This window comes from Cynocephalus volans, chromosome 7 (assembly GCF_027409185.1).
Source record: "Cynocephalus volans isolate mCynVol1 chromosome 7, mCynVol1.pri, whole genome shotgun sequence".
Lineage (NCBI taxonomy): Eukaryota > Metazoa > Chordata > Mammalia > Dermoptera > Cynocephalidae > Cynocephalus > Cynocephalus volans.
The window spans coordinates 100,819,537-100,834,383 of record NC_084466.1 but is presented as its reverse complement, the minus strand read 5'-3'; the positions used below and the strand labels follow the sequence as shown (position 1 = coordinate 100,834,383).

The 14,847-nt window shown below is 36.7% G+C and overlaps 1 protein-coding gene across 3 annotated transcripts in view; it reads right to left on the bottom strand.

The window, feature by feature from the left end:
* Nucleotides 1-8,574, bottom strand: part of HERC4 (HECT and RLD domain containing E3 ubiquitin protein ligase 4) — a 123,443-nt gene extending 114,869 nt beyond the window's left edge. For 2 of the 3 annotated variants that reach the window (XM_063103556.1, XM_063103555.1), the window contains exons 1-2: nucleotides 8,269-8,574; nucleotides 6,407-6,710 (exon numbers count right to left, since the gene is read on the bottom strand). In XM_063103556.1, the coding sequence (XP_062959626.1) occupies nucleotides 6,407-6,632 (226 nt within the window). In that variant the 5' untranslated portion in view covers nucleotides 6,633-6,710; nucleotides 8,269-8,574. Of the gene's footprint in view, nucleotides 1-1,877; nucleotides 1,994-6,406; nucleotides 6,711-8,268 lie in introns of those variants that run through there. The other variant, XM_063103557.1, reaches the window with a different exon arrangement.
* Nucleotides 8,575-14,847: the final 6,273 nt, after the last annotated feature.

The window sequence follows — 14,847 nt, the reverse complement described above, 5'->3', positions numbered from 1 at the left end:
AATGGCATCATTACTTATAACAAAAATCTGGAATTAAATCACAAAACACAAAAAACAAATTTTGGTACACCTAAATGATGAAATGTTAAAATATCATTCATAATATATCCTTAAACAGTATTTTAAAACATGGGAAAATATCTGCTAAGTTATTATTCAATTATCATTAGGAAAAAGAAAATGTTGAAATACAAGTACATACTTCCAATCTGTAATAAGAAACATGTATAAGTATAGAAAAGCTCCCAAATGAAAACAGTACTTATGTGTGCATGATGGCATTACAGGTGATTTTTACTTTCCTGTATTTTCTAAATTCTCTACCAAGAATATCCAATACTTTTACAATTAGAAAAAAATGAAAAAAATGTGTTAGTTCAGTAGTATGACACCTAGCAAAGGAATAAAATGAGGCTTAACTTGGAATATTAATAAAGAAGTAATCAGGATATTTTCAAATAATTTGTGAGAAATACATTAACTAAAGGATTCCAGAATGTTTTCATTACAGCCAAGAAAGGCAAAACTAAAAATTTTTCATGCTAGAAAGGAAGACAAATGAATAAGTCCTGATAAATAAAATATTATGTTTTAAAGAACGTGCCACCAAAATTCAAGAAATTTCGCTTTTAACAAAAATAATTCCAATAAATTTCTGTATAATTACACACAACACAGGCTTTTTATTTTTGTTTTGTTTTTTGGCATGTAAAGTAACTATCACACTCATTAAGATTTTAAAATAATTATTGCCTTAATTCCATCAGCACGGGAAAAAAATCCAGAGAAGCTGACAGGAGGTATGCCATGGGCTTGCTAATATGGATTCTTCATTAATGCTACCCAATTTTCTACTCACTAACACAATCCTAGCCCAAATAAACCCTTGTAACAATGTTTAAGTATATCTCTTCTATTAGATTGTCTTTAATATGTATCCCAAGTATCTGTTATGCTTTATAACCCAGGAATACAATAGTGACTTTTGATTTACATCTTCAAAGCAATTTTTAAAATACATGGTGTTTGTGAAAAATGAGCTTTAACAATGGTGCTACATTTGTGGAACCCTAAGAATTCTTACTATGGAGATGATGGAAACTAAACCATCTAGGCTGCCATTTTCAACAAGAATCCTTAGTAACTGCCTAAATTTTGAAATAAAAATCTAGCATACTCCTGTTCTAAGGAAAGTATGTGGCGCACTTCCAATCATGTAAAAACACTAATATATCAAACACAAAGAGAAAATCATTGGTTCCAGATCCTTTAAAGAAGCCTCCGTTTGTTAGACTGCTCAGATTAGGCATCCACTGCTATTATTGTTTTCTGTGTGGGTTAAAAGTTTAATAAAGTATTCACCAAACCAATGCATCCTAGACAGAGATGCATGTTATCTACATGGCAGACTAGATACAACGTAACTAATTCAGGTTCCAATGTTAGCCACCAAATCAATCCTGCGAGGCAGTTACTAAGAACCTTGGATAGTACTGCAGCATAGCAGTTTAGACAACAAAGGAATATATAATATGATATATAACAGAGAAAAAAGAAAAGACTGGGTGCTACCATAGTAAGTTTTTGTTCATTTGTTTAAATATTCTTCATACTACACAGGGTTATAATGTAGTACTAAAATGATATCACAATGTAAGCATCTTGGTAAAATAATGATTTACTTCAATAAGCCACCAAGTAGAATGGCAAGAAAACAACCTGTCCATTATTAGTTGATCTGCCTCAAACAAAAGATATTACTGTAAATAATTCTAAACATAAGCACAATTTAGTGAATAAGGTAGAAGACTGGTTGACTTAAACTTTCAATTTATAGCTGTTCACCAGTCACCTGCTATTTTTGACAAGTTACTTACCAACTTGTGCTGCCATTTCTCCGTAAACTTATCCCCTAAGATGAGGATAATTCTTGCAAATTGTGTCACAAGCATTTTGAAAGGAACCATGAGTTATTGTGTAATGCTCTTGAAATTCCTCAGATGTGGGGTCCTACACAAAGTAAAGTATCATTATACATCTCTCTAACAGTAGTCATCTGTTTGCATTATGATTTTTTTCCCTATCCTTGACACTGTGATTCTCGGGCACTAACGTTTCTCAAAGTAAGTGTCCAAAGAAAGCCTCCACTCCTAACCCAAGTAATTACTTTTTTCAAGTCTTCATATCATCCATATCTTTCTCTTTCTTAGAAGGTATTGTGAAAGTTAGGAGTTATAAAACATAATGAGCTTCTTTGGTCTTATATGCATTGATTCAATCAGAAATATGTGGGATAATTTGGTGTTCTTAATCTGCTCTTCAGTGAATAATTTTATTTCCCATATTTATTTTCCTATTTTACTTTTTAAATTTCAACTACATTTTAAGGAGCAGTTCATTTATAGATTCATGTTTTATGAACAGAGAAAGTAGGTCAGAAATGATAAAGAAAGGCAAGCAAGTAATTACTGCTATGTGATCAACACAGCAGTAATGACCCAACAGTAGAAACACCATTTTGGCATACAGGAAACATAGAATCAATGTTCATCATCTTTGTATTGTCCATAAAAGAGTTGAACATAAACTACAATAAATTGCACCACACCATTCAAAACTTTACCTATTGCAGACTTTGCTAATCAAGTTAATCTTCCATTCAAGAATAAACCATACATATTTAAAATTTTAGTTTGTGTTGGTATAAAATTACACCTTGAAAATAGAACTCTCAATGTTCTTATATGGTTCTTAAAATGTCCTTTCTTGAGTTTGTGCACTGGGGGTTGTGGATAATAAAATATGGCATCTTTATTGTATAACCTCAGTTATAAACAGTAATTTTTAACAGATTTTTAAACCCTCAGAATTACATTAAAATATGGATGGAAACTAATTTCCCCCAGGTGAACTAAGATTCTTCTGCCTTCTAAATATGCAGGGGAAAAGCTTTGGGGGATAAAGGTAAAATCCACAGGATTTAGAGCAGTCTCAACGTTTGCTAGCCTAGTGAACCTGTTAGTCTCTTAATCCCTTTTAACTTTAATTTCTTCATCTTTAAAATAGGGACCATAACAACTGCCCTACCTACCATGCAAGACTGTTGTGAGGATTAAATGAGATACTCTATTTGAGCTGTAAATCCCCCAAAATGCTACTGAAATATTCTTTTTTAACAGAACTGTTCCACATCATTTACAAATTATGGTCATAAAACAGTTAAGTACTATTTCTAACATGAAACAAATGGAAACAGATGTGCAAAACATATATTTAGGACCATGGTCACCAAATTATATCTATGATTAGATACATAGTGAGTAAAGAATCTGATTAAATACACTTGGTATAGGTTATCTTAAACTCTTCAGAAGTGAATTTACAAGAAAGACTAAAAATAAAAATAACAATTCACTTAAATGGACTGGTCTAGCATACTGAAGATTAAATATATTTACTTGTTAGCTATGAATGAAGAAATTGAGACACTAGCTTAAAAAAAGTTGTTAAAAAGTTCTTATAAAGGAAAAATACATGAAAGTGAAATAGATATTCACTTTTCTAGAAATAATTCAGAAACAGCTAGCAGTGATTGCAGACGGCAATAATACACAAGAGAACAGAGATGAACATACAAATATTCTGCACTCCTGGTAAAGGAAATCAGTAAAACCTTTCTATGTGGTTCCTAAAATGTCCAGAATGGAAACCCTCTCCCAATGGGCCACAGGTCAAATCTATTTATTACACTGTAAGGCCAAGTCCTCTAGTAGGTTATCAAGTCTCTCAAGAATAATGATCCTTAGTAAGACTACCTCTTTCTCTTTAACTCCTTATTAGTTAAAGAATATTTGCTATGTTCATAAAACCAGTCTATATAAAGAAACAATTCTTAGCTCCCTCCTGTCTGCTTTCTTTCTAATATGAATTTAAGGTTCTGATGAAGTGAACTGTTTATTACATGGTCCTAGAAATACAAAGACTTGCTCAATTACCAGAAGACTTTAAAACCAATTAAATAAGATCCAACAACTCCTTATCTTCTAATCCAGTCCTCAAACTCACAAATTTAAAAAAGGGTTGGGAAAGGGACACATTTAAATCATTGAAGAATTATTCCAAACAGCAATAATTCTAGTTAAAAACATTATTAAAATTTACCCCTCAGGCACCTTAAATCAAGACGGAGGTTAAAAGATGAAGTACCTATCACAGCCTCTCCTTCAACCTCTACTATCTCGTACCTCTGCAACCTAGGTACACTTCAAAATATCATTGAACCAGGACTTCTGATAACAAAAAGCTTTTTCTCAGTTTCAGGATCCCCTTCCATAAAACTAAGCAATTCCAGCTCCAAACTTATTTTGTCTTACCTATGTGATTACTGACAGAATTAAACTTAAGCCTTCATTTTCTCCCAGAAATCTTACTTTAATTCTATCCCACAATGACATTTCTCTTTAAATTCCCTAGTGTCAAAGTACACAGCACATCATGTTTTCTCCAGTTGTTTCATTTATGTACATCTTAACTTCCAATCCAGTCTCTAAGTTTCTCAAAAAGTTCACGCCTTTTAATTTTGTATTCCATGGATTGTGGTGTACCCTGAACAACCATGAGACAATCCTAAAGAGGTATCCTAAGTTAGGGAAACACACCATCCCAACTTTACATTATCAAATAATGCTTCCAGGGTGAATTGACAGGATGATAAAGATGTCATAATGTCAACATGACCTCGAAGAAGGCTCTTCTCGCTAGTTAAGTTTCTCGGAATCCCACCTATAGAGTTAGAAGCTGTTCCAGGCACTATACTCATTATCCTATTAGAGCACAGTGTCTACCATTATCCTGGGCACAGAATAGGTGTTTAATAACATTTAAAATTTTTAAACCTTAGTAAATTTCAGTACTACATTGGCAATATCTATGTGCTGGCTATGTACTTTCTATTTGCCCTACAGCCTTTCAGAAAGTATTAAAGCAATACAGAGAGATGTTCAGTTACTTCTATGGGGCATGTTAAGTACAACAGCAGCCCCAATACCATGAGAATCTCAACCTGAGGCAGCATTCCAAGCTAAGGGCCCATCTGCCTTTTAAAGCAGAGGTAACAATCAAACGCATATCAGTAAATTACCACTCATTTCTACCAACATGACCACCTCAATATCTGGTATTATAAAAATCTGGTAAGAGTCCATAAAGTATTTTTTAGCAAAGTAGAATACAAGAAGGCTACCATTTACCTTGAGTTCTGCAATAATTAAACCTACTGCATTAAGCATCACTATCATTCATCTAATAAGACTAAATTACAAAATAAAGCAGAAGAAAAAAGATTAAGACCCTAACCACAAAGAAAGGATGAAAATCATACAGTATTTACAAGTTAGAAAAGTGAGGTTTGGCACGGTGGTGAGATGGTATGAAAGATGGAACATGCTTTAATTGAATGCCTGAATATTTTATATCTACATTAATCTCTCAAAGGTAGACTAACAACAGAAACCACTTAAATAATGAAGGGATAAAGAAAAATAACTGCCACAGGAAATACTGAAGTGCCATTACTGTTAAAGTTAAAAAGAACTGTAAGTCAGAACAGCTGCAGTCTCATTTGAATTTATCCCCTTAAGATATTATCATAATTGAAAACAAAACTACAATGATATTCCTAAACATGATAATATTTGATTTTAAATTATGATACCCAGGAAAAGAGAATATGAAAAGTGACCAAATTCCTCAAAATTCTCATTACCCTACAAATTATTTTGAACTTTGCTTGTACAGCTACTACAAAATTCGGACACCTCATACTCACAAAACCTTTAACAGCTAGCACTACTACTTGAAAGTTGGAGATTAGGAGAATAAAAAATATTTTCAACTAAACCAAATAAAATTATATATTTAAAATACTATGATGGGGGATAAATAGAAGAAATAAAATATATTTTGGGCAAGTAAGTGAAAACAAAAAGCTTTCCTCTTAGTTTGGGTTTTTTCCTGATATGTGAAAAACAACACAGCAAATTACGCATTTAAAACCAGTCCAAGGTGGCTGAACAGAACTTAGTAAAGACCTGCTTACTATGTATAGTATTCTATACTATTATACTCTATATACTAAAGAAATATCTACACACTTCAGGCTGGTTTTCTCAGTTGTTTTACATCACCACACAATAAAGATTTATAACTGCAGAAGTAAAAAAAAAAAAAAATCCGCAAAATAACTAACATAGTTAGAAGCATACAAATGTACAGGACATATTTAACACCTATTTTGCTTTTAAAGCCTTATAAATAACATTAGCTTAGGACTAGAAAAATTATACGACACTTCACACTTAAAATGATATAATTATTAGAAATAGCAAATAAAAAATTTTCAAATTACCTGGTTTCTTTCTGGATTTTTCATGACCTAGCTGTCCCAGATCATTACATCCACATGTATACACCGTTCCATCATCCAAAACAAACACAGTATGTCTGAGTCCACATCCTACATCTCGGATCTTCTTATTAATAAAAAAGTCACTTTTTCTGGGCTCCAGTACAATTTCTTCATCAATTCCACCCAAACCTAGCTGTCCAAAAGACGCGTTTCCCCAGCACAACATGCTTGTAATTATTTTGGTCTTCCAGTTTCAATAAAAAACTCCCTTCTGAAACACTGGAAAGGTGGAGGTACTCTATGTCTGAAGAGACAGAAAAAAAGTTAATATGACTTCAAAGGAAACATGATATATAATTTCTCATTCAAGAGCTAGGCTACAATTATTGCTACATAGTAAACAAATATATTTTATAATATGCTACATTTCAATGGGAGCAAGAAATAAGATATATTTCCACTACCCCAAATACCAAGTATACACTGTGAAAAATTTAGCCAACTGTAGAAACATAACCTTGCAATCTCTCTCAAACCGTAGCATAATTGAACTTTCTAATACCTACGTCCACATCAGCAGAAAATTGAAGTTATCTGTAAAAGAAATAAAACCAATAACGGAATTTTTAAAAAATTTCCCACAATTTAAATGACTCTTAAAAGAATTCATACTAACAAGCCATAAAGAAAATCAGGATTCTATTATCAAGCCATAATCTTAAAACAATACCATTCCAACCTCACTACTAATTTTAAAACTAAATCAATGTGCATAATTATAATACAGAAAAAATATGCAGTTTAAATATCAAGATTCTCCCCAAAATTCAACGTTTTCTATCACGAGTGGTAATCGTGACTAAAAAATTTCCCCTGGGCAATCTATCTATACCTCTGAGACAATTATTTGAAAATGAAAAAAAAAATTTGCAAATAACCCCTGTACTGCTGATTTTTAACGAGGAATGGGGGCTGGGACACTGGCAGTTCAGTGGCGAAATCTGTAGAACTTTCCAGTACACCGATTGAACATTTCTTCTTTTGTAAAAGACACAAATAACAGAGTCCACTTCAACTAAGCCTACACAGATTTTTTAAACACATCGCATTACTAAATAGCGCCTTTACAGGAAGTCAGCCTTATTCCTGCTGTAGTCGGCCACATTCCTTACACAGCACCTGCAAAGTTTCAAAACCCAATTTTCCTACGTTCGGGCGAGCAAGCGTGAATATGTCCCATTCCACGACCCATTCATTCACAAAAGTTTGATTTCATTCTTTGGGGCATACGAACTCGATAGTTCCCGAGAGTTCTGCATCGTCTTCCCGTACTTGTTCTTTTTAAAGGAGAGGACAGGAAAAGATCCCCGAATTTATCCCTGAAAATACCTCCGGTTAAGCGCGCGAGGTTTAACCATCGAATGTTAAAAAGTCAGAAGGGGTATTGGAAAAGCGTCCTCCAGCCAGCAACAGGTAGGGGAACGAAAAACAGTTTAGTCCTATCTCTCCCTGAACATGCACCCAGATTAGTTCACGGGGACCGGGTAAGAGAAATCGTCTGCACACACCCAACCTCGCGAGCCGACCAGGCAACTAAGGCAGCCGCCCGCTCGCAGAAAGCGCAGACACCGGCGGACGTAGCCTGGCACCCCGCAGCCTCAGCCCAAGGCAGCTTCCCGAGGGAAGTGCGACATTCCAGCCCCAGGGCCTGGGAGCCCCGACCCTGCCCTTGCCCCCCGCCCCCACCCCTAGAAAGCGCTGAGAAAGCGCCCTGCGCCAGGCCGGCCTGTATCCGCCCAGCTCGGCCTGCCCCCTTCCTAACGCCGTCACACGCCCCCGAACCCACTGGGGCAACGACTCACCCGGCTCCTCAGGGCAGGGGCAGCCCAAGGCGACGGGGGGAAGGCCCTCCCCAAAGAGCTAGGCGGCACGGCTGCTGAGGCAGGTCTCCAGCTCCCGGAACTCTCCTCCTTCAGCCTGTGGCGGCGATCTTCTCCGGCGTCTGGATAGCCACTCCGCTGCTTTCCCTACCCGGTCCCTATGAAACTTTACCGGGTTCCTCGGAGAAAAGCAGCCGCCACCGCTGTCCAGTCCGGAGACAGCCGTCAGCGACCCGGATGGAGCGGGAGGGGAAGGACAAGAGGCGAGCGGGGCGGAGAGCACGAGGGGTGGGGAGAGTTAGGGGAGAGGCTGGGGAGGAGAAGGGGAAGAGGGAGGTGGCTACGCGGGGGAGGGGTCGGCCGGAAGTGGATCGCGGAGCACGCGCGCGAGCCTGCTCACTTCCCGGCCCGTGCGCCTGCGCAGTCTCTTTGCGAAGGGGGAAGCGCCAAATACAGAAGCTGGGGTTTACGAAGACAAATGACGAGGATGTCAACGCCTTTTCAACAACGGTTCGGCATAAATAAGGGCTTTTTACTGAAAAAAATCTCTTTTTTGGTTTGTTTGTCTTTCTGTCCATAGGTTCTAGTCTTTTTATTATTTTATTCTGCCTTTTTCCAAGGAGATTTTGAAGTAGCAAATGAAACATCAGATATGGTTATAAAAGTGGTGAAGACTTTTATTCCTTAGCCTCAACTGGAGCTAATCTGAGGATGTGAGATATATTGATAGGAATGGCTGAAGCTACTTGCATTAAATGTTAACACCACCAGTTCAGGTTTCCGACAGTAGCGTTGGCTCCCATCACTGCGCTCTCCCTGGAAGATAAGCTTAAATAACAAGGCCTTCTTCAATCAGAGAAAATTAAATAACGCATGTGGTTAGAGACCCTGCTTCATAAAACCGTAGCTGGATTTCCTAGGCGAGTCTTAACATAATCTCTTAAAAAGCAGTAAAACTCGAAGCCACAGTTTTAAAACGTTATGGTAGACTTTGCTAGAACCTGTGACTGCACGGTGAATGTTGAGAATTTAGAAGGAATTCCACAATAGGCCATACTGCTTTATCTCTTATTGAAAACAATATTTCAGATTAGCAAGTGTCTGTGCGAGAATATGTTTAACTAGCTTGTTTTGGTTTCTCAGGGTTGCCATAACAAATTACCACAAATTGGGTGGCTTAAAACAGCAGAAATTTATTGTCTCACAGTTCTGAAGTCCAGAAGTCCAAAATGAAGGTGGCAGCAGAGTTTGTTCCCTCTTGAGTTGTCACAGGGAGAATCTTTTCCATGCCTTTCCCTTAACTTCTGGTGATTGCCAATAATCCTTGGCAATCCTTGTAGAAGCATCTCTGTAATTTCTGCCTCCGTCTCCAGCTGGTGTTTTCCCTGTGTGTGTGTGTCCAAATTTCCCTCTTATAAGGACACCAGTGATTGGACTTGGGCCCATACTAGTCCATTATGACTTCATCTTAACAGGATTACATCTGCAAAGACCTTATTTCCAAATAATGTTAGATTCACAGGTACCAGAGGTTAGGACTTCAACATATTTCAAGGAAGGACCAGATTCAACTCACAACAGTATGTTACAAAAATAAGCATAAAATGACAAGATGCTTAAGCAAAGAAAACATAATTTTAATATTAGGAGTGCTGGGAATGCCCACAAAACATCTTATTTTGATAGCTTCATTGCTCTTGTAGGACTTTTTTTGTTGTTGTCTTTTAAACTTAAGGCCTTGTTGCCTCAATATATCATCAAAAGGGAAGTCATGGGACTCGAGAGCTTTAAGATATGTACTTGAGGCTACAGCAAATAAACATTAAAATTTGAGTGACTTAATGTAAATGTATTTTTTTACCTTTTTAACAGTCCAAGCGGGTTTTACTAATGAGTGAAAACTGATTTCCAGAGACGTTGGGAGTTGGGGGTAGGAGGAGCTTCTTAAAACCCTTGTCTGGGAAGTGCCACGTTTCACTGCTGCACACATAACATTAGCAAGAACTACACACTGAGAAACAAGGGTGCTGGAAAGCATAGTCTCTGAGTTTCCAAGTACTGCTTTATTTTTTGGAAAAGAGAGCATGAATTGGTGGACAGCTGTCTTTGCTACATGGATGCATCTCTATCTGGAATATTTCTAAAGATAAGTCTTGCTCGTAAAAAGTGGAATGGACATTGCTGATGTTCCTTTTAGTGTTATAAATCTATGAAACTGTGGTGCAAAATCTTAGAAAATAGCCTTTGGTTGTATTTAAGATGAAACAAGTATAGGATCACAGGATTATCAGGATAATGTAAATTCGTTGTATAAAAGCAGGATGGGATTTTGGCAAGGATGGCATATGGTGTTGGTTTTCTGGATTCAGACCCAGACCCCTACAGCTCACCTAAGACCTTTGTTTTCCATCCCCCCCCAACACAGAGACATTTACTAATGGTCTGTTTTATAGAAAATTACTCCTTAGTCATAATTTCTATAATTATGTTTATAATCCATATCTTGCTGGGTTGTGAGAATTTACTAAGATAATATGTACAGTGCCTTGTACATGGCAAGAATTTTGTAAATGTTAGCTTTAACTATTACTAGTATTATCTCTCCTGAACTATTAGTAAAAGAATATTTGAGAAAGCAGTACATTTCACCAGAAATAAAGTAATTTTAATTTAGAACAAGAGTAAAGTATTTTTTACCTATTATTTTTATTTTTGACAAACAATGCCCAGGCTGTTGAGAGACCAATAAAAGATTTATTTATTCTTGTGCCACTTTTCTTACAAGCTTCCGTGTAGCCATACTGCTTCTGCTGGATCTCACCTCACTTCCTTCATTCAGGTCTCTACTCATGTCACTTTTCCAGTCTTCCCTGGCCACCCTGTCCAAAAACCATCCCCTCATTCCTTATCATCTTGTCCTGCTTTATTTTCCTTCATATTCATTATCACTACCTGACATTTTATTATATAATACATAAATATGTAATATTATGTTTATTATACATGTAAAGGAAATAGATAAGCAATTATATAAATCTATAAATATATGCTATGTAAATAGATATATAACTTTATCTCTTCCACTAGAATGAAAACTCCATAAAGGCAAGGATTTTGTCTGTTTTGCTCAGTGTTCTATCCAGTATTTTGAACATTTCCTGGCCCACAGGAAATGTGTGTTCAAAAAATATTTATTGAATTAATTAATTAATGGCGCTGGCAGCATTGTAAAGGATCACAATCTTTTTATAAATAAATTGGCAATATATCTGAAAAGCTGGTAAATTTCACTTAATAGTTTATACTAATAGAATACTTACTGTGAGACATTGCACTAAACTATTTACCTGTATTACATCACTTCTGGAGTCTGTCCAAAGGGAGGAAATACAAGATGCACTCAACAAATCTTTTTTTTTTAGCTGGCCGGTATGGGGATCCAAATCCTTTGGTGTTGTAACACTGCACTCTAACCAACTGAGCTAACCAACCAGCCCCCAACAAATCTTTATTAGGCACATACTATGCGACACCCTACCAATTCTAGTAGTAGAAATAGATAAAAACAAGGAGACTGGAAAACAAAAGTATAAAGGTTTTTATTGCAGTGTTAATTTCTATAACAAAAATTAAAAGCAACCTAAGTTCCAACAATGGGGAAGTGAGCAAGCAAATTTTGATATGTGGCTGGTAAAATTATGATTTGAAAGACTATTGATGCAAAATGTTCAGGACACAACAGTAGGGTTTTTCAGAGGAGCAGAAGACCAATGTTACCCTATGTACCTTCTGCCTGTGGATAATCTTATTAGCCTGGAATTCTGAACATTTGCTAAGTGCATGTAGTTCTACCAACTTCATCTCCTCTCATTGACACTAGAGTTCTTCCCACTGTAAAGTCTATTTTCCCATTCATCTTTTCACTGTCCTTTCACATCTTATACTTTTTTCTTGCTTTCTTCTATTTGAATATTAGAGACTTTACAAAGCCCAAATAAACCTCTCAGCTTCAAGCATTTTAGACAGGACCATTTGATTCAGCAAACATTTGTGGAACGCTTACACAGGACCAGAAAGCCTGTTATGTTCTGGGTGATACGAAGGTAAATAAATTAATTAAATAAATTGACTTCAAAGGTACTCTATAGTCAGTGAGACACAAAAAACAATAATTACAATATAGTGAAATAAATTCTTATAAGGATCTGTGAAAATTGTAATCCTTTTATTGTTAACTTGGAACGAATAGAATGGTACTGTCGAAAAGAATTTGTTAGAAATTGTCACCAAATCATAGATTCCACCGTGAGGGACAACTGGAAATGCCTCTTCTAGTCATTTTTACCCACTTCTGCTTTCCAAGTTTAGGGCCTTCGTTCAATCAAGCACTTGCACAGCCAAACCTTGTTTGGTCCCTCAGTGAGTCATTCTCTACATCTAAAGCATTCCCCTCTTTTCATCCTCTGTCTTAAGGGCTCTGTGGTCTTCTCTTCTTGTGCTTTGGCCTACCATTATGGCTTCAGCCTGAAACATACACAAGGCAGTCAAATCTTTCACAAGATTTGTTCAAGTCTTTACCATGCACCTCCCAATTCTAGTAGAGAGACAAATTCTGTGCTTCCCTCCCAATTCTAGTAGAGAGACAAAAACAAGTACGTAGGCAGATAAAAATATTACAAGTTGTAATAAATACAAACAAGGGGTGGAGATAGAGAATAACAGAGGGAATCCTTAAAATAGGTGGGCATTGGAGGAGTTGCAATTAAAACAAGAGAAGGATCAAGCCCTGTGAAGAGAGAGATGAGAAAACATTCTAGGTGGAGGGAGCAAAATGAAGCCCTGGAGGCAGAAAACAATTTGACGTTTTCCAGGAACTAAAGGAAAATCAGCTGATAACACCAAGGTTCGTGTACTGGCCAGCCACCAAAGAAATAAATAAAAATAAAATTTAAAAAAAAAATTTTTTTTAATGGAAGAAAATTGTATGGATGGAGCACAGAGATGCTAGATATGTTTGGAGATAGGCAGAGAGAAGATCAGGCAGTTGGAGGTAGATCGAGTAGGACATAGTAGGAGTTTAGTTTTACTCCAAGTACCACTCAAAGGTTTAAGCTGGGAGAGACAGGGTAGTGATCATACGTGCTAAGAAAAGATAACTTTTGCTGCTGAACTGGACAGGATTGCCGGATTATAGGAGAGTAAAAATGGAGGAAGTTAGATTATTTAGGAGACTTTTGCAGTAATCCAAATGGGAGATAATAGTGGTGGTGATGATGGTGAAGTGAAGAACGTAGATTCAAAACATGCTTTGGGGATAGGATTAATGGGGTTGTGATCCGTGGTCTGCAGGGGATCAGAGAACACTGGGCCACTGGTAGTTTTGACTTGAGGAACTGAGTGAATAGTAATAACATTTATAAATATGAGGATGGCTGTTGAGTGAAGTGGACAGAGGACAGGTTTCAACTAGGAAAAATCAAATGCTCTGTTTTGACCTGAAGTTTGGAAAATCAAGAGTATGTTTTTGTATGAGTTTGCTAGGGCTGCCATAACAAAATACCACAGACTGGGTGGTTTAAACAACAGAAATTTATTTTCTCACAGTTCTGGAGGCCAGAAGTTCAAGATTAAGGTGTCAGCAGATTTGGTTTCTTCTGAGGCCTCTCTGCTTGGCTTGCAGATGGCCACCTCCTCCTGTGTGTTCACATGGTCCTTCCTCCCTTGGTCTGTGTGTTCTCTGTGTGCTAGTCTCCTCTTCTTATAAGGACACCAGTTATATTGGATTAGGGCCCACCCATATGACTTCATTTCACTTTGATTACCTCTTTAAGGGACCTGTCTCCAAATATAGTCACATTCTGAGGTACTGGGGGTTAGGACTTCAGCATATGATTTCTGGAAGGGACACAATTCATCCCATAGCAGTTTCTTTCTTTCTTCTGTACTGTATTATGAAGTCATTTTTCTATTATCCTAGATAGGTATGGACCTTTCCCAGAAATTAATGAGAAGAAAGAAGTATAACTCTCTCCTGCTACATAAATGAGAAATCAGACCAGAAAATGTGGCCCTTCTTTCTAGTAGATGCAAGCAAAACAATTTCATTGATAATATATGTTAGGGAATATGCCACTTAATCTACAACTTAAAGAATAATAATTCTGTGTGTTTATTATAGGAATCCTGCACCTTCACCCTCATGATTATCCCAACCTTCTTTCCCGCTCCAAATTACATTCTGGCTGCAATTTCCTTCTCAGTATCCCAGCTTAAAAGAGTAGTAATGCTTATATCATGAATATCAGAAATATTTTTTAAATGCTCTCTTTTTATAACTCTGTATGATTTTCTTGTGTTTTGTTTCTATCCACTAAATTACAGGAATTCAACTGACATTCAAGCAGGCTTAAACCTGAAAAATCACTTGTAATGTGGTCCTTGACCAGTATGTGGGGATGTTCATGCATTTGAAATTATAGTGTGATTACTCCAGTTATGACTATTTCTTAACAGAGAAAGTTTTCAAATTGCCCTGTTTTTGTTTTTGTTTTTGTTTTTGTT